The sequence below is a fragment of the Oreochromis niloticus genome, linkage group LG4, assembly GCF_001858045.2.
Source record: "Oreochromis niloticus isolate F11D_XX linkage group LG4, O_niloticus_UMD_NMBU, whole genome shotgun sequence".
NCBI lineage: Eukaryota > Metazoa > Chordata > Actinopteri > Cichliformes > Cichlidae > Oreochromis > Oreochromis niloticus.
The window spans coordinates 33,724,169-33,743,102 of record NC_031969.2 but is presented as its reverse complement, the minus strand read 5'-3'; the positions used below and the strand labels follow the sequence as shown (position 1 = coordinate 33,743,102).

The 18,934-nt window shown below is 44.1% G+C and overlaps 1 protein-coding gene and 1 long non-coding RNA gene across 4 annotated transcripts in view; one reads left to right on the top strand and one right to left on the bottom strand.

Annotated features, from left to right (window-relative positions):
- Nucleotides 1–18,934, bottom strand: part of doc2a (double C2-like domains, alpha) — a 67,981-nt gene that overhangs the window by 38,086 nt on the left and 10,961 nt on the right. The window contains 3 exon segments of the mRNA XM_003442450.5: nucleotides 6,144–6,223; nucleotides 10,483–10,683; nucleotides 10,686–10,814. Coding sequence (XP_003442498.3) covers nucleotides 6,144–6,223; nucleotides 10,483–10,683; nucleotides 10,686–10,814 — 410 coding nt within the window.
- On the top strand, nucleotides 1,072–17,826 carry LOC109201863 (uncharacterized). 3 transcript variants are annotated; one of them, XR_003219742.1, is made up of 4 exons: nucleotides 1,072–4,282; nucleotides 4,371–5,055; nucleotides 5,294–5,563; nucleotides 6,133–6,267. It is a non-coding gene; the product is annotated as an uncharacterized LOC109201863 (long non-coding RNA). The 3 variants fall into 3 exon arrangements; XR_003219743.1 differs by lacking the exon at nucleotides 6,133–6,267 and adding exons at nucleotides 7,550–7,753; nucleotides 16,499–17,826 and having other exon boundaries at nucleotides 1,073–5,055; XR_002061782.2 differs by having other exon boundaries at nucleotides 1,082–5,055.

Genomic DNA, 18,934 nt, shown 5'->3' with positions numbered 1-18,934 from the left:
TCTTCTCTTCTGGCAGGACAGGAATGTAGCCTTGTCCTGTGAGCCACCGTAAGGATGTACTTAGAGTAGAACTGGAGTGTCACCGGCCTCAGGCTCTTCACCTTTTCAAAGACAAAGCAGTCATTTAGATAAAATATTAGATATTGTTTACCTGTAAATGCACAAAGAGAATTTAGAAATGTAATTCTTGTCAAGAGTGAAAAAGCACTGATAGTGTAATCTACAGCTGTGGCCAAACGTTTAGAGAATGAGAAGTGTTGTTTATTTACAAAGTTCGCTGTTTCAGTGATAGTTGTATATCATATTATATCACTTCAAACAGAGGTGATCCAGTAATGCTGCACTAATGAATTAGACTAACTATTCACTTTAGCTAAAGTTATTAAGTTAGCTAAAGAGTTGGGATGCTGTGTAAGACATAAATAAAGCTCAAATACAAAGGTTTGGACACTGTTTTGCATGTTTCCCTACTGTAGGGGTCTCTGCAAGCATACAGGGCTCTGACAGGGTACAAGATGACAACTTTGGAATCCTACTAGAAACAGTCGATCATATTTGTTTGTCAAAGCTGAATCCAGGGCAAACTAGGCTAAATTAGCGTTTTTAGCTAACAGCTACAATAAGCATAAAAGTTACTGTACGGCTATCAATTGTTAACATGACGCTTGTTCTTATACATGTAATACATTTATTACCAACCTGAGAGTTTATCCGCTGGTCATTCGACATGACGAATGACTTCTGAAGTCTTAATTCAGCTCCAGACGCTGTAGATTCCCGTCAGTAACACTTTCGGTCCGCTAGTAAAACCTAGTTCTATTAATCTGCGCTCGATTACTCTTGAACCGGAACTGGATGTAAGTCCCAAAAAACTGAATTTTGGAACTGAAACTGAAATTATTCAAGAGCTGAATTTTTAAAGGATAAAATGCAGTTTCAAAGCAAATCAATTCATTTTCAAACCATAAATTCAATTTCAAATGAGACTAATTCAAATTCAGTTTTCAAAAGCATTTATTCAAGTTACAATTCAGATTCAATCTGAGCAATTCAAATTCAAATTTAACTTATTCAAATTCAGTTTCTGATGGCGCAGATTTCTGCCCATACTCGCTGCCACCTTCAGAGGTCCCGTGTCCACGGCCCATTGGCTCAGAGCTGGATCGTGCTTCATCTGTGACTGTTTGAATAATGTCGGATTCACTGCCAACACAAAAAGCTGCTTCTTAATGTTTCTATCAAATATTTAACCTTAGAATCAGAGGATTATTCTGCTGAACGTTTCTGGCAGCGGTTACCAGGCATGTCTTTTATTTGCTGATGTTAAAGGTGTTAAAAAATCTCAGCTTTCCCTCGTTCCTGCAGAAAGAAATGTATGCGCACAGCAGGGAGCCCTGAGTTAATCCACCTGCTCGAATCTGAAACTGCTCCTTCATCTGCTACAGAAATGAGTCGATGCCAGGAGGGAAATCATTGACATTCAAGTAGGTACTCAAATTAAGAAAACAGCAGAGGAAACAAAGGATACAGCAGGTGCTCAGATTATCTCCCATCCCTCACAAAATAAAGCAATTTCATTCTCACATGTGTTTCTATTAGTGATGCACTGCAGAGTGAGAGCAGCGCCGACTGCATCAGTGTCACGGTGATCTCAGAGGGAAGGAGAGGACTATCAGCAGCTTTCACAAACGCACATCGAGCTTTGCCTCTGTGCTCGAAGCGGCTCGTGCTGATCTCCGCTTCCTTAAAATCTGAAGACTTTGCAGCTTCAGGACACAAAGCTTTGAGCTCCAACAACTTTATGTCACCAGCTGTGGAGCTCAAAGTGTGATTCAGTAATGGGACGAATTCTGCAGGATTCTTTTCATTTGTGTTAATTGTGTTATTTTGTTTTCAAAATTCGACTGTAGTTCATTATGACCTAAAGTTAGCTTTCTGCTTACATTAAATAAAGCTGAATCTGTGGGTTTTTGTGATCTTTTTACTCTATCATTTCCTTTTTATTTGTTGGGTTTTTACAGGAAGCCATTAAACATCCCCTGTTAGATTTAGGCACTAAAAACTACTCAGGTTTAAGCAGTGGAAGCACTCGGGTTCAGGCATCACACGGTGCCGCCGTGAACCTTCAAACGTATGCGTGTTGCAGACGTGAAACTTCCAGCTCAACTAAAAAATGAAAGAGTTCATGAAAACAAACAGCCGTTATCTTTCTCATGCCGGTGGGAGGTTTTTCCACATGAGAGCTGGAATTTTTGAAAGAAAACCTCAAGCAGTCAGAGTCATGGCTTTGCCTTCCAGCACGACAACAACCAGAAACACACGTTTGGTCATCACGTTGGTCTCGTGGTGAAGAATGACCTCCAGAAGACCAAAGTGAAGGTTACTGACGGGCTTCAGCCCCACCGATGGTGAAAACACCATCGAACCTGAGGAGCTTCACAGATGCTCCTCAGAAGAATGAGCCGGGATTGGTCAGGAGACGTGTGTGAGGCTGCAAGCGCTGCAGCTCTTAGCACAAAGGACGACCATTTGAGCCTAGTAGCTTTTGGGTTTTGTTGCAAAGTGAAATTATAAACGCATCCAAAATAAAACTGGGATGTTTGGAAATTTGTCTGGGGAAACAGTTTGTGGAAGGTGCATTCATCACTGTGTCCTCATGTGTAACACAGGCTGAGAGCTGAGCTGAAAAAATGCAGTTTGTTCTTTTGTGTTAATATTTTGAATTTGCTGAAATCCATTTCTGGTTCTTTGAAGCTAACTTTGGTGTGACTAATGAAAAGCTTTTTGTGAAATACAAACACTTTGGTGTTGTTTATTTAATGAGAACGAAGAGTTTATTCTCACCGTGAAATATAAAGCCAGCAGCCTGCTTCAAACAAACGGTCTCTGGACAGATAAACAAGGTAAAGGCAGGAGATGAAGCGACTGTGCCATAATTCAGATCAAGCTGTCACAGCAGAGTCCAATTTAAGTGTCACAAACAACAAGAGGGAGACAAATGGAGGCTGTAAAGAGACGACGGGCTGCAGTCAGAGCAGGTTCAGCTCCCCACACTGACTGTAACTGTGACTGGACCTGTGCATGCACACTGAGACAGCGGCTGCATGCAGCACACACCAACATGCAGGGAGGAGAAATGTCTTTAATATATGCTGTGTTTGTGCAGGTTAGCAATGCTGAACAGCCTCAGCAGTGTGCGCACGGCGACAGCAAACACCGAGGGACAAACACGTCTCCATCATATTTGTGTCTGTAAAGATGATGCTGGGAGACGCCACGCAGAGGTTCTCTGAGACAGCCAGAAATAACCTTTCATTTCTCTCCTCACTCAAAATAACTCTTTAGATCCACTTTTTATAAACACCTAAAACTTCATAGATATTTTTTTGTTGATGGCTGAAGGCATCAAACACCGACCCGTCACTTCCTGGACTCCACAGCCTACTGTGGTTTGCAAATCCCACTTTTTAAAGCCTCAAAGAGGGTGGAGTGTTATTCCCAGTAACATGCAATTAAAATACTGGAATTCCACTCAGCACACCTGGAGCTCAGGCTTCCTGAACTGTTAGTACAGTAACCTCACAGCTGCCATATTACGGGTCAAAAAATGTCATTATTATAATTTGAAGGCTCCAACAGCACAAACACAGTCTGGAGGTCCAGCTCAGGTAAAGCTAGCAGACAGCTAGCAGCTGCAGCCACCTGTGTCAGCTACAGTGGCCACGCCCCTAATAATGCAAACATTAAGCCTTAATATAGACAGGCTATAAAGTGTTGGAGCCTCTAGATATTATATGGACATTAGAGGAACTGCAGATTTTGGTTCTTCAGCCCGTAATGCTGATGGTTGTTGATGTTTCAGTAAAATCAGCACCAAAAACCTTCTGCTGGGACGTACGCACCCTAATCCAGAGTAAGAGTTTACTGCTGGGACTGGCTGCAGCAGCAAATTCAGCCCACGAACAGAACGATCCAAAAAGACGTCTGCAGTAACTCCACAATATCCTCACGGATCTGCTGTTGGTCCATCTGCATTCTGAAAAAGGTGGTGCAGATTTAAGCTGATTAGCAGCATGAAGCAGCTGTCAGATCTTTAGGAACACCCCACTCTGGATACATGGATGAAAGGTGGAGCTGTTGGATGGAGTTGTTTGGCCACACTAAGCACAGTAGTTATCAGGAAGAGAACCTCAGACCATCTGTGAAGCCCAGTGGTGGAAATGTTCTGGGTGGGTTTGTTTCACTGCCTCAGGGATGAGTAGACACCTTCAGATAAGTGGAAGTAGGTCTTTCAGCTACAGATGATTTTCAAATGATCAATCATCGAGTTATAATAAACATTTCTGATTTTTTCCATCTTCTGCCACAAGCTGAACGCGGATAAGTTTGCTCCATCTCCGTGGGCTCGTGTTGAGGGTGGGAACGTAATGGAGAGCGTTCCTTTCACCTTCAGCTCTCTCTTCATGACGTCTCAAGCCGAGAGTTTGAAATCACCATCTTGGTGTAAGATGTGTGAAATCAAGAGTACCATATGCTCGTAGTGATTGTGATTGAAACACTGACCCGTTAGACAGTGAGCTGGATGATCCTCCTCTCACACTCTGAGAATGACCATAATTTACAAAATGCATTCAATGTTTTATTGAGTAAGACTTCAGACTTGTGACCGAGCCCATAAACCCATCAGGAGAGTGTTTACTGAGGTCACAGAGGAAGTCATGTGACTTCTACACAACCAGGAACCTTTTTGCAGCCGACGGAGTCGCCTCCTATTCTTTTGTAATATCTGTGAACATTCAAAGTGAGCTGTGAGATGCTCCTCCGAGCACGCATGTCCGCCCGGATGAATGTCTGTGGTGCTCAAATAACTCCACCAAGGAACGGCTCAAAAAGAGGAAATGGTGTGAAAGCCAGGAATGAATCCTACGTGGTGTGATGGAGAAAAACCTTCAAACATTTTGCAGCTGAAGGAATTTTAAAAAGAAGACTGGTCAAAGATTTCAACGAGCCGATGTCAGACACTGCTGGACAATTATGCAAAACGCCTACAAGGAGGTATTTTGGTTAAAGTGGGCGACGCGTGTAACTGATGCCAGCGGTGTAGTACGTTTTTCCAAGGGAGAAAATTTTAGTCTGTTAGTCTGATGTTTGTATTGATGTGTATCGGTGCTGATATTCAAACAAAATGTCAGATATGCAAACTGAGGAGCAGTTTTCAAAGGGACGAATTACATTTTTCTTGTTTTCCGTAATCACACTGATGTAAAACAGCTGAAAATGTCATATGTTTCAGGCTGGGTGGATGTGACTATTTGCTGGATATAGCACGCGGCATGCCCATCACACACCTGCTCTTCACACCAAACACGGGTCTCCGGCAGCAGCCCGAGGCTCGACTGCCTCGTATCTCACCTCCTCCTGACTCCTAACACCTGCTGCGTGTTACCGGGTCAACGACGAGCTGAGCTGCACGCAGACGCATCGTTTTCCTGCAGCTTCCTCAGATCCATAATCAGAGATTACTCTCGCTCCTCAGCAGCAGCATCCAGACGAATAAACGTGTGTGAGTGAAATTTACTGACCAAATCACAATCTGTGCAGCAGACCCACAGGTCCAAGTAGCTCAATAAATCTGAATTTCCACAGAAATACTATTAGAGCTTATATTTATCTTTGACAGCACAGCCTTCATTATTCTTCACTCTGTGGAGGGAATCTAATTCGTAGCGGTTCATGAAACTAGAGCAGATTTAATTTATGATGAGTGGTGAAAATCCACAGCTGAGAGCAGACTTTAATTATATAACATAGTTTCCTGTGTTTGATCTGCTTTATGCAACTTTCTCATATATTATTATTATCATTATTATTATCATTATTACTCTTATTGTCAGCGTCTGCATGGATTATAACTTGTCTTTAAAAAAAACCCTAAACAAAGTGATTTTCACGTGAAGGGCCCGGGGCGGATTTTTCTTTAAAATCCTGGGATACTCCTCCTTCAACGTGTCTTTCATTCCTGATATGAAGGTTTATGAAATATACTGAAGCTAAAATCAGCTGATCGGTTTCAGGCTGACCCTGATATCAGAGAAACTAGAAAACAGAAGACGATTGTGTCCGTGTCTGCAGAGCGTCCTCACCTTGGCCCGGAGCACGGTGCAGTGCAGCTTGTTGGAGCTCTGCTCGTACTTCAGCTCGAACTCCAGCGTTCCCAGAGCAGCTGGGGAATCATCGCAGGCAGAGGGAGGAAACAGACAACATCCATGACTCATGAGAGAAAACATGATTACAAGCCTCACATCAACAAGCACAAGAGATCAAAACTGTTGGATTTAATTGAAAGCATGCAAGAGAACAGAGAAACATGTCAGGCATGTCATGCAATCAGAAGATGGAAATCCAATTCGGAGGAGAGCGCACGTGCCCGTGACTCGGAGCGCGTCACATGTATGCGTGAAAGTCTTCCTACAAAGAAGAGCAAACATTCACAGCCGTGCACGTGTAACAGGGCACACATGCTCGCTCAGATAACACGTATGATTCACACTAACACATCACTGCTTACATAACTAACTGCACTCATACGCTAAACTCTGAGCTGCTGTGTGTAGCGTACTAACGGCTACGTTATTCTGCTGCACGGTGAACCAGAGCGGCCTCTGCCACGTCCTGGTTTTTCTTCTTCACCGAGTGAACCTCCTGGCTCAGGGCCGGACGCTGTGACTGAACATTTTAATGTTCACATGACAGAAAGACATGAAAATGACTGCAGAGGCCACAGGATGAGCTGGGAGTGACGGTAACACAAAGAAAAAGACAATCAAACACAAAGGTGTGATTTTGACTCATGGTATTCATTTCATTTCAGTCTTTTGATGAAAATGTTTTAGTTTTACACAGTTTCAATTCAGGTAATCAGGTAAACTCCCAACACACAGTGATCAGGAACGTTTCAGGCCACGAGCAGGTTGTAGACGACTTTGTGGGTTGTTGTGATGAGTGTTTCGTCTCATTAAAGGCCTCACAAAGAAAAGACGTGATTATTGATTTTGGGAAGTCTTCTTAAAGCTCATCACCTGCTGTCATTAAAGATACTGAGTGTGAGCCTGTGATTCAGCTTCATGCAAAAAAGTTCTTTTTAAGGAAAATGAGATCTTTTAATGTCTCATCTGAGATTCTGTCCTTGTTTTACAGAAGTTTTATTGAATCTGTATCACTGCTTGGTTTGGTAACATGACTCTGAAGAACAAGAATCAGTTGGGACTTTTGGTATAAACTGCCAAGATGGACTTTTGGCCATTTATAAAAAGCACATGCTGAAGAAGGCTCGTGTTCAGTTTGACTTGTTGCCCTCTGGCTGTCGTTTTACCTGTGAGGAAGACCAAAAGACTGCAGGATTCTTTCATCCCGACTGCGACTCGTCTCCTTAATGGAAAATAATCTAAATAACTGTCTTGCCTTTGCTGCTAAACTAATTTCCCCCTGTGGGACAATAAAGTATTGAGTTGAATATCCATCCATTCTTTTCCGCTCTTATCCTTTTCAGGGTCGCAGAAGAGTGGAGCCTATGGACAGGTCGCCAGTCTGTCGCTAACACATGGACAACCATTCACACAGTTGACCTATCCCCACTACCTGCATGTGTTTGGATTGTGGGAGGAAGCCGGAATACCCGGACAGAACCCACATACAAACTTCACACAGAAAGACCCCGCCCAGATGGTGGAATTGAACTCAGGACCTTCTTGCGGTGAGGCCACACTGCTAACCACTGTGCTGCTTGTGAATCAAAAGTCCCAAATATTTCATTAGCAGATAGTACTTATACACAGATCAACGTAGCGAACACTTCTAGAAGCAAAATATTCAAAAAAAATGTTCTTATTTAAACCTCTATAAACTAGGAAAACACGAGAGAAGCTAACTTTGAATCCGAGCTTGAGTAAATCCCTCAGAGGCTGGATTACATCTTCAGTACAAAGATGATGTTGCTAACTAATTAGCTTAGCTAACTGCACACAGTTGGTGCAGAAAAAGGCGGGAAAACCAACTGGCATCCAGCATGAGACAGACATGGAAGCCTGTTGGTTTAGTGATAACGTCTGTCCTGCATGAGAGTAAAACTCAGAGACTCAGTATCTCAACACTATGAGACACATTTTCAGAACAGTTAATGATGACTTTATATCCCATAAGGTCATGTTTGTATCAGTGATAGCTCACTCTGTATCCCAAAGACATGACTCGCTATCACATCCAGGTAACTTTGCATCTCATGGCACCGACTCTGTATCTTGTAAGGCAGCGTAGTTGTGTTATAACACAGATGCTGTATTTGACGTCTGTATGTCTTTTAGTATCTCGAAGCAGAAGCAGGCTTCAGTTTCTGTATTTGAGTCTTTTGGCCTTTTTCCTGTAAGTAAAAGATCAGAAGTCGTCCTCAGAAACTTAAATCACTGCTTCTGACTGTTGGGGGAACTTTTTTGAGTCGATCCTATAGTCGTCCTCTCTCTGCTGAATCCACTGCAGTCCTGAACACTGAGTACAAATAAAAAAGACTCCGAGCCTGTTTCCACCCACCTACACTGACTTACAGCAGCCCGAGGCAGAGACGGCTGAAACATGTCAGCAAAACCTCAAAACGCCCTGTGACCGTCCTGCGCAGGAATCATCGCTCTGCAGCACCGAGGCTGCAGGGATCACGCGTGCACAAAGGAGCGCCCCTGTGAAGACGTTCTTTGTTAGCCAGAGTTTCTTTTATGTTTGATCAAAGCCTGGAGTTTCAGTTCGAGGAGACGGCCTGTCAAACGTCGGCGCTCCGCTCCTCCCTCAGGCTTTCCCCGCGCTGATGAATCTGACGCCTCGTTATTAAAAAGCACAAAAAAATCATCAAGTGGTGACTGCAAAACAAATATATGTTAATGAGGGGATAAAAATGGTAAAAACCTCTAATTAGTCTTTGCTTTCTGAATCACAGCAGAGCTTGAAAACATGTCAGCAGCTCTGAGAGCATTCAGCCTGACTCATTTATCACAATTTATTCTCGTTTTGTAACTGAAGCGGCGATGAAGGAGAGGATGAAGGAGAGGATGAAGGAGAGGATGAAGGAGAGGATGAAGGAGATGATCGGCGCGCTCTCGCTCCTTGTCACATTTCAGCCATCTCTGAAGGACGGACCGTGTTTCGGCTGCGGTCGCGTCTTTTACCTGCCTCCCCAAAAACATTCAGCATCTGCAGTCTGTGAGCTGCAAACACATGAATTATGTATCCACGAGCACCGGTGGAGGAGCGGCTGTTAGGGTTGCTGCTGGTTAAATACATGAAATGATCAGATTGGAGCTGCTGCAGCGTTTTAGCTCCCCTCAGTTACCCCAAGCGACCTTCGTGGTGTTTCTGCAGAATCTGTGACCTTTCATCCCAAACCCACATCGACATCTCCATAAAAGGCGATTCTGGCAAATTAGCCAAAGGAGACTTGAGCACTGTTGTCTGAAGGAAATTCACAATGAAAATATTTGTTTTAGCCTTGTCCTAAGCCAGCTTTCAGCCTCCAACAAACAACATGATTCATTAAAAAAGACGAGAAATAATTCAGCCCCAGATTTGTTCTTCAGAGAGAGAATTAAGAGATTTAAGAGACGTGGAAAAAATATTTCAGTCCATCTGACAGACCCAAAACATGCTGTGATGTCACTGCAGAGGTCGCTCCTGCTGTTTCTCCGTCCTGCTTTATGTGCACTACGGTGCATCCACCAGGTAAACGTCTGCGGTGTATGTAGCAGACGTCAGGTATGTAGCAGAGGGGTTGTTCATGAGTTTCAGCTGCTTTGGTGTTCATTAAAATAACAACAGGGGCAACAATGAGTGGGATCATCCTGACAGAGAGCAGAACACAAGAAACATCCAAAGAAGAGCTCTGAATGTCCTTCAGGAAGCCTGGAGAATATCCCTGGAGATCCTCACCGAGCCGACAGAGAGCTCAGCCTGAGCTGGAGGATGAAGCAAATGTTCACTTTCAAACTCATTGCAGGTTTTGTTCTATAGTGTTGTGTTTGCATTTTCAATAAATCTCTGAAGCCATTTTCCTGCAAAATATAAATGAATGAAGGGTAACTGTAGACTGACGGCTCTCACAGTGATGGTCTTTTAAAGTCCTCTGTACTGTGTTACAGGCCTAACGGTGGCCTGTACACCCCTGGAGAGGTCGCCAGTCTGCTGCAGTGACAGAAACTCATCACTCTGATAACCAAGGAGCAAAAACAAATCCGAACCCCAAAAGCCTGACTGATCCCTGGGACCGTGACAGTGGCGAGTCACGAGCACTTCCTGTGTGATATTTTTGAGCCTCATGAAATGTATGAAAACAGACTTGAGACGGAGCGGCGTGCAGGAAGCAGCAGCAGCCTCAGGGTGACGTTAAACAGATGTGTACAGATGGGTGACACACGCACACAGACACATGCCGACAGCGAGGCTCACTGCAGTCGTCGCTGTCGTCGCTGTTGATCTCCACCGACGTGTCCACGCTGCTGGTCAGGGATAGGGACCCGCCCCCGCCCGGCCTGCCCTGGGCCAACAGAGGAGACAGGAGGTGAGACCCGCCCATTCCAGACGCCACCGAGCCGGGGCTGAGGGACGGCGGCGGGGACACGGTGGGGTTCGGGGAGACGGGGGTGGGGGAGGTGGGGACAGGCGGGGGAAGTAGGCGGAGATCTGGCGGATGGGTCTGATGGGGCCGGGGCAAACGTCTATGGCCATGTGTTCCTGGATGGAGATGCTGAGCTTCTTTCCTCTCCGAACCGTCATAGAGTCTGAAAACAAACAAACAAACATGTTTACTCACTGGGAGCTTTTGATGTCAGCACATTAACGTCATTTAAATTCAGATTATTTCGTTTATTTTAAGTTTACTTGAAGTTTTTTTGTGTGTTTTTTTAGTTTAAACTAGTTGGTTTAAATACAGATTAATTAGATTTAGATTCATAATAATTAATTACATACATAACTTTGATTTACTGGTTTAACTTTATGTGGGTTTAATTTAGTTTACTTTGGTTACAGTTATAGGAATTTGGTTTGGTGTAGCATAACTAATTTAGTTTCAGATGAGTTTAAGTTGGTTTAGTTGAGGTTAAATTTGGGTTAGTTTGGATTAGTAGTCCGGTTTATTGTCTCTGCTTTGGTTCGTTAACCCAGTTAGTTACAGACCCAGAATAAGTGTTTAACCCAACAGTTTCCTAAACCTGACCGAGCATTATGAAACATCTGACGTGACTTTCTTTACGTGTCCTTAAGAAGATATTCCGAATGAACCCAGGTCTGGATCTCATTTGTTTGAAGTGACTCACAGAAAAACTGAATAACAGCTGAACAGATCTGTTGTGATGAACACCTGAGGAATACTTGAGTGTGTTTGATGTCAGATTTCAAAGGAAATAGCACGAGGCGTTCGGGAAATTAGTCATGGGAAAGGTGTTGCTGCTGTCACAGGACTTAATTGAGCCACCAGGAGATGAAAAGAATTTGAAGGGAGCCTCAGATTTTAGGCGGTTCATGACTAATTATCCCAGATTTTTCTTCCTGGCAATGAAAGGAGAAATTGTCGTCATATTTTGAGGAGAATCTCTGACAGTCACAGCCCTGAAGACACGATGATTTTAAGGGTTCGTTGTAGTGAATTATACCTGCTATCTATCAGAGATACCTTACATCACATGGCGCTGCTTTCTAAGAACTGAATGTGACGAGCTTCAGGTTACGTCAGGTAAAATAATCGCAGTGAGCGGTGGAGCCTGTCCCAGCATTCATAGCTGTGAGAGGCGGCGCACACCTGGACAGGTTACCAGTGTCCGGCGGGGTGAACACAGACACAGACGATCAGTCACACCCTGTTAGCTGAATTTCATTACAAAATAAAATCCACGAGGAAGAAACACTTTAACTCTTCCTTCTGTTTGGTCTTATTATCCTCGCCCAGCTTTTCCTCCTGTCTGTATAGCTGCACTGTAATTATACACTTTGTTTTCCCAACCTATGCTATTTAAAACATCCTCAGCTCTCTCTGCATAACTCGAGTAAGGTGCCTTTTCCTGCTGCAGCAGTTTGTTCAATAATCCTCTGACCTGAAATTAAATGCAGTGTTTCATTTGACAGAAACTCGGTTTTATTTTGGCACTAACAGCACATCTCAGACAGACGGAGGCAGTTTTATTGACAGCCGGCTGTAACACTGATAAATATGTTAAGCCAACTGCAGGCGACTACTGTTGTGGTCCAAAGACAGGAATAGACTCGAGCTGCAGGAGAAATATCAGCTAAACTCTGCGAAGAAGCCTCATCGCCAGCCTGCAGATACAGCCCGTCTTTATCCAGATGTGTACAGATGTACAGATGTTCAGTCCCGCTGTCACTTTTACAGCTGCTGATCTCTATGAACATGCTGGGTCAGAGATGAAGATCTGGACCAGCTGACTAACAGCAGACCAAGAAAACTAGCATCGGAATTACGGGGAAGAGTACAGTCCAAGATCCAAGACCCAACCAGGCAACCCACAACTGGATAAAAACATCATCACTGAAAGATCGGAGTCATAGTTGGAGTACCAAGGCAAGAAAAACAAGACCAAAGCTCAAGATCTCCACTTTATTTATACAGCACCAAATTACAGCAACAGTCACCTCAAGGTGCTTTATATTATAAGTCAGTACAATAATATAGATGAAACCCAACAATTATATCACCCCAAGCACTTTGGCGACAGTGGGAAGGAAAAACTTTGTTTTAACAGGAAGAAACCTCCAGCAGAACCAGGCTCAGGGAGGCGGGGCCATCTGAGAGACTGGTTAGGGGTGCAGTGAAAATCAGCAGGGCTGAGCGGACGTAGACCGAGATACATACAAGTCAGGACACATCAAACACGTGAGCAGTGATGCAGCAGTCGTGACCAGAATATCCCAAATTAAACACAGCAAACAAACCAAAGTCAAGACTGACCGACTGAGTGCAGACCAGAGTGTCTCTGCCATGGCTGATATGAGCAGAGTTAAATACCAAGTTAAAACTAGCCTGAACTTTAAGTGTTGCTGGACGAGGGACAAAGTCTTGCTGATGAAAAGAAGAAAAAAAAACTGTCGATGTCACTGAAAGCAGATGGAGATACTCCTCAGAGAGCAAAAATAAGCTTAGAGCTTCACATGAGTGAGCTGACAGAGTGACAGAAAGTCATGGAAGACTTTCCACAGGTGTCTGTCTCCACAGGAATGACGAGGCCAAGCCTCAGCCAGGTGCTGCTAATCAAACACACCCGATTAACTGATCATCATCAGAGTGAGCACATCTGTAAAGCAGAGGTTTCTGATGTTTGCAGGTCTGGAGCGTTCAGGTGTGTTAACAGCAACACAGTCTTCCCAGGAGTGGACGTCCCAGCAGATTCAACCTGAGCAAAAACCCAGGAGCTCCATCTCAGACTCCACAGGCCCCAGTCAAAGGTTAAAGGTTAAACGTAGCAGCACAGTTAGAAACAGACTGAACAAGTATGGAAAGTCTGTCCATGAAGCACAAAACCAAACTCATAAGACCTCAGAGCAGCTGTGAGTGCGGCGCTGGAGGGATGATGGTTTGGGTGCTTCAGGGTCACTGAGTGGACCATGAGCTCCTTCATCAAGCTGCATCTCAACAGTAAGCACCGAGTGTTGGGCCTCAGCGACACAAACAGAAACACCTGTGTGGAAGGATACCTGCTGGTACGTTCATCATCAGCTCGGCTGTGCTCGAGGGAGTTACTGTCTAAAACTGCAGAAAAGGATCAGTGCAGCTGTTTAAGCTCAGAGCTAACAGTCAGGAGGCGAGCGTGTTCGATCGTCCGTGTTAAAGGAAACCCTTTTCTTCTGTTTGACACATCGTCGTCCTGACAGCAGCTCCACGCCGCTGCAGGTAGCTGACAGCAGGTGTTTAATGAGGAGTGTGTGTGTGTGTGTGTGTGTGTGTGTGTGTCTGACACATGAAAAAGAGGGAAGCCCAGGCATGCAGGGTTCATAGAAAGCACAAAGAAAAGGTGTCGCAGCAGGACGCCGACACACACAGGCTGATGAAACAGGAAGTTTAATAACCACAGTCCTGTAAGGAGGTGTGGTCATAATGGGGGAAAATCACAAGACCAGAACGACCCGAGAGTGAAAAGTTAGCTCGCTAACAACACACAAACACACAGCCTGCAGGTTGCATGAACAGCAGGGTGAAGTCAAACAGCTTCTTGGGCCTCGAGCCAGAATATTTAATCAGTGAGCCCCTGAGGGAAGATCTCCACCTGCTGCAACAGCGAGGCAGGTGAGACACCTGAACGCAGCTCAGACTGCAGAGCGAGGGCTCAGCCCCGACTTACAGCGGCGTCAGCGAACGAGAGTTATCAATGAGAACAAACCGCAGTCAGAACGGCTCACATCAGCCCCAGTGTGTTTGCTTTAGAGCAGCTTCGCTTTCAGATTAAACAGATCTTTGAGTCAGGCTCACGTTTGTGCAACTTTCATTTAGTTTGTGTGAAGGAAGCTGGAGGAGAAAAACTGAGCTACAGATGAGCTAAACTGGTCCAAGAAAACAGTTCAGAGATCTGCTTTAAATATGCAAAGGCTATGCCCACACGTAGACAGCCATCATGTTTACATCTCTGTACACATGAGAAGGCAAAAAATGACTTCCTGTGCTGTCGAGAACATGTCGAACCAGCAGGTGGCGATATAGCTGTAGCGTAGGGTGTGGCTGCGGCTTAGCTGCAGAGGGAGAGAGGCGGTGTATGGGCTCAAAATGTGGTCATAAATATTTTGTACTTGTAAATCAGGATTTGTGTGTGTAAAAAAGATTTGTGTGTGGACTTAGCCAAAAAAAACCCTGCAAGTTACAAGTACGAATTTTGACCCTGTTTTTCTTCCTGTCATCTGATTGGTCAATGTCATGTCAATCACAAATGTAACAATCCAATCAGAGGACAGATGGGTTTGGCTGTCGGAGGGGCGCTTTTTTGAACTGCAGGTCCTTGAAGGGAATAAATGCCCTTTTACATGCCAACCCAGCGTTTTCCTTCATCACCACGAAGGTAAACAGTCTGTGGTCGTCCGAGTTTGGTGATTTTTGTGTCACAGGTCTACGTGCTTTATACAGGGCAGTGTTTTGGAAATGACAGTCTTCATTACAAAGCTTTCTTCGTTATGAATTAGCATACATGTTTTTATTGAACATTTGAAGAACTAGCAAAAAAAACAGAAACTGTTGTAGAGGACATAAAGTCAGAGATAGAAACGACAAGGAGCAGGTGCATCTAGTACAGGTAGAGCTGCTGCAAAAACCCACAGAGCTCAGCAGCCAGCGCAACAAATTCTGGATCCTTTGCTTTTAGTTAGCAGTTAGCATTAGCAGCACATCCTGCGTCCGATGTGAAAGGACCTTTATGCTGCGCACTGTGACTCACAGCAATGGTCCCGGGTCAGCCCTGACTTTGTGTTAAACTAATCCTAAAGTAATAATGGTATTTCTAACCACTGATATGCCACAACTTTATCCTTTCAACAGCTGCTGAAAGTTAGCGGACCTAGCTGCTATCGGATATTTATATAGAGATCCTCCAGCTTCAAACTGTATTACCCTTCAAGGACCTGCAGTTCAAAAAAGCGCCCCTCCGACAGCCAAACCCATCTGTTCTCTGATTGGATTGTTACATTTGTGATTGACATGACATTGACCAATCAGATGACAGGAAGAAAAACAGGGTCAAAATTCGTACTTGTAACTTGCAGGGGTTTTTTTGGCTAAGTCCACACACAAATCTTTTTTACGCACGCACAAATTCTTTTTACACATACAAATCCTGATTTACAAGTACAAAATATTTATGACCACATTTTGAGCCCATAGCAGTGCTGCACAGCTGGTGCTGTTTCTGCAGGGGTGCGCTGGGACTGGGCGGAGCAGCTGGCAACACTCCCAGAGCTACGACTGAAAAGTAAAAGCAGAAACGTACGTGTGCTACGGAAACGGCCAATGAAAAGCTCACAAACAGGAATGCAGCCAAAAAAGGAAGTGAAGGTGCACGCCAGAAACCACGTCAGATTGTGAAACGTGTTTATTTCTGCTGCAACGTTTAGCATGGGAGTCAATGGGGACTGACTCACTGCTGGAGCCTCTAGTGGGCGTCAGAGGAACTGCAGGCATCGGCTTCATTTTCGAACATTGTTTTATTTGCAGGCTGAATAAAATCCACATACATAAATGCAAAGTCCCTCTGAATTCAACATGTACTGTGATTATTTTTTAGAAATTTGCACTGATGACATCAGCATCCTGTTCTATTTAAAATATCTTTATTTACTGTACAGATTAAAATCCTACGCCTGATTACATTTCATAATATAACCTAGTCTTTATGTTCCAAAGCCTGAACACAAAGTCAGTTAGTCATCTTGCTCCTGTGTGTGAGAGCTGAATCCTCATGCTTTGACCTTTCAGAGTAATTTTCGTGGTCAAATGTGGCGCCATCAGCCCTCCATCACCAGACCCGAGGAGTGCAGATCGCCGCTGCAGGCTCGAGTGGATGCTGAGTCACCGCACAGGTAGAGGTAAACAGTGTCAGAGGTATTACACGATGATTCACTTTAACATTTACATGTGAATATGATATAAAAACACATTTTAATGGACTTCCAGTCTTTTCAGCTGCAGCACTCGTATGACTGATGCCTTGAAGTGCTGATTATGAGAAATGCTAAAGGGAAAGGGACGTTAAGGGAAAGTGTTTTAATTAAAGGCCATGATGAAGCAGAAAAGTTCTCTCAGAGTTTCTTCCAGAAATGTGGAGCATAAAGCAGCGAGTGTTGCCTCTGCTCAAACACTCTGGGGACGCTCAACAACACCAATAAATATGCAACTCCAAACCAGCTCCACCCTCAGGAGAGCCGACTCGATTTAGAAAAAATACACAACAGGCAAAATAAAAGTACGTAAGTCACTGCTTCTACCGCCAGTGTCATCCTCCACGATCAGGCTGAATACAGTCGCTCGTTTTTCTGCTTTATTTACTCCGCAAAGACTCAAATTCAAAATATTACATTTGTATTTCCTTCTATTACTGGCTTATATGGAAGGCCATGCATAAAATTATTAAAATAGATTAATTAATAAATCAATATGTCATGAAATGCATTATTATTGCTTTGATTGTATTTGTTATTACACAATATTTCCCCTATTTATGTACTCTGTGTGTAATCCATTACTTTGTTTATGATGATATCCATGTCAACCAGCAGCCCTCTCTCTCTGTCAGCCACCTCATTCATTTCCTGTTTTACTTTGATGGCTGGTCGTCTCATGTCTTGTTTTTGAGTTTCACTTCCTCCTCCTCGTCTTGATTGTGTTCAGCTGTTTCTCGTTGCCCTCCTGTGTTCAGTCCCTGTCTTTGCCTGCCTGTGCTGGTTCTGGTCACCGTGTTACTCCGTGTGCCCTCGTGTCTCTGTAGCTGCCCTGTTGGATCTTACAGCCGGGTCTTTGGCATTAAAAGTTTGATATTTGTTCCTGAGCTCTGCCTCCTTCGTTCTGTGGCTCGGGTTTGGAAACTCTCTCTGTAGTTTTTGACAGATGTTGCTTCAGTCTGTCTGTAAATCTCCCACTGCCTTCCTTTCTGACTCTTGAAGCCTGACTCTGACTTCTGCATTTGTTGCAGCAACATGGAGTCAGCACTCCACCCTTTTCTGACTGTGAGCTGTGGCCTCAGACGTGGATGCTGATTCTCATCCCGTCTGCAAACTGCATCAGATTGTGAGGGTGGATAATCCCTGCAGGACACCCTGCTATTATGAACACACATTAAATTACAGCAGATTGAATAAAAATGTAATCATTTTAATAATATTATAATAATAATATTGGCGATTTCAGCCTTAGTTCGTACACTGATGACAGCAGTGAGGTAAACTGAATGTAGTGCGACTCAGAGACGACCTGACTGAAACCCGATAACAGGTTTGGTAATCCTCTGAGAGCCGAGGCTGGAGAACAGAACACTGTGCAGTTTGTGACAACATTTAATCGTGCTCCTTATTTTCTGTTTAACAAACACGTGTCTTTCAGCTTAGCGGTGTTATGTTGAGATTCATGTCCACAAACTGAAGACTTCTGCTGTTAAATTAGCGCGAGGACGATACGGCTGTAAGGAGATACAAACTGCTCGTTTAGCTTTAGATGAAGCTTTTGGGGGTAAAATAGCGCACGTGCAGTTTTTTAAAGTTCAGTTTTCACCAGGCTGAGAAGAGGCCATGTTCACAAACACAGTCGGTGTTGTAATGACTAGTTCACCTTCTGCTCTGAGCCCGCATCAGAGTGAAAGCAGAGAGGGGCCTCGTCATTAGCTCAAAATGTTCAACAGCTGGCTCCAGTTATCTAACATGCAGCCTGAGCTTCTTTCTTGTTAAGTGATCATAAAGAGAGAGGACGACTCGGATGTCCAACAAGACATTTAAGCAGTGGGAAATTTCACAAGCTGTGTAATTGGAAGGAGATCATGCTTGTTTAAGTGTCTCCTCTTTAGAAACTCTGCAGGGCGTCCTTAACGAAGCCGGAGCAGAGCCTCGAATCGAACATGCGCGAGTGAAGGTTTAGGACTGGATGCGTCCTGCAGACATGATGTTATTGGTGCTTATTGTTCTTAAATATTCCACTTAAACCAGTGGAGCAGACAGGGTAAGAGATTAGGAGCTAACGACCTGCTGCTGGATGCAGTTTGGAGAATGTACCGGTTTTGTTTTTGTGTTTTACTCAGAGATCTGAGGAGAGATTCTGCTGTGTTGCTTGGTTCGGCCCTCAGAGAAGCGCTCCAAATAAAATTAACAGAATAAATTCTCACATCCTCATTCTGTGTGTTCAGCCTGCAGGAAGCTTGAAGCTTGT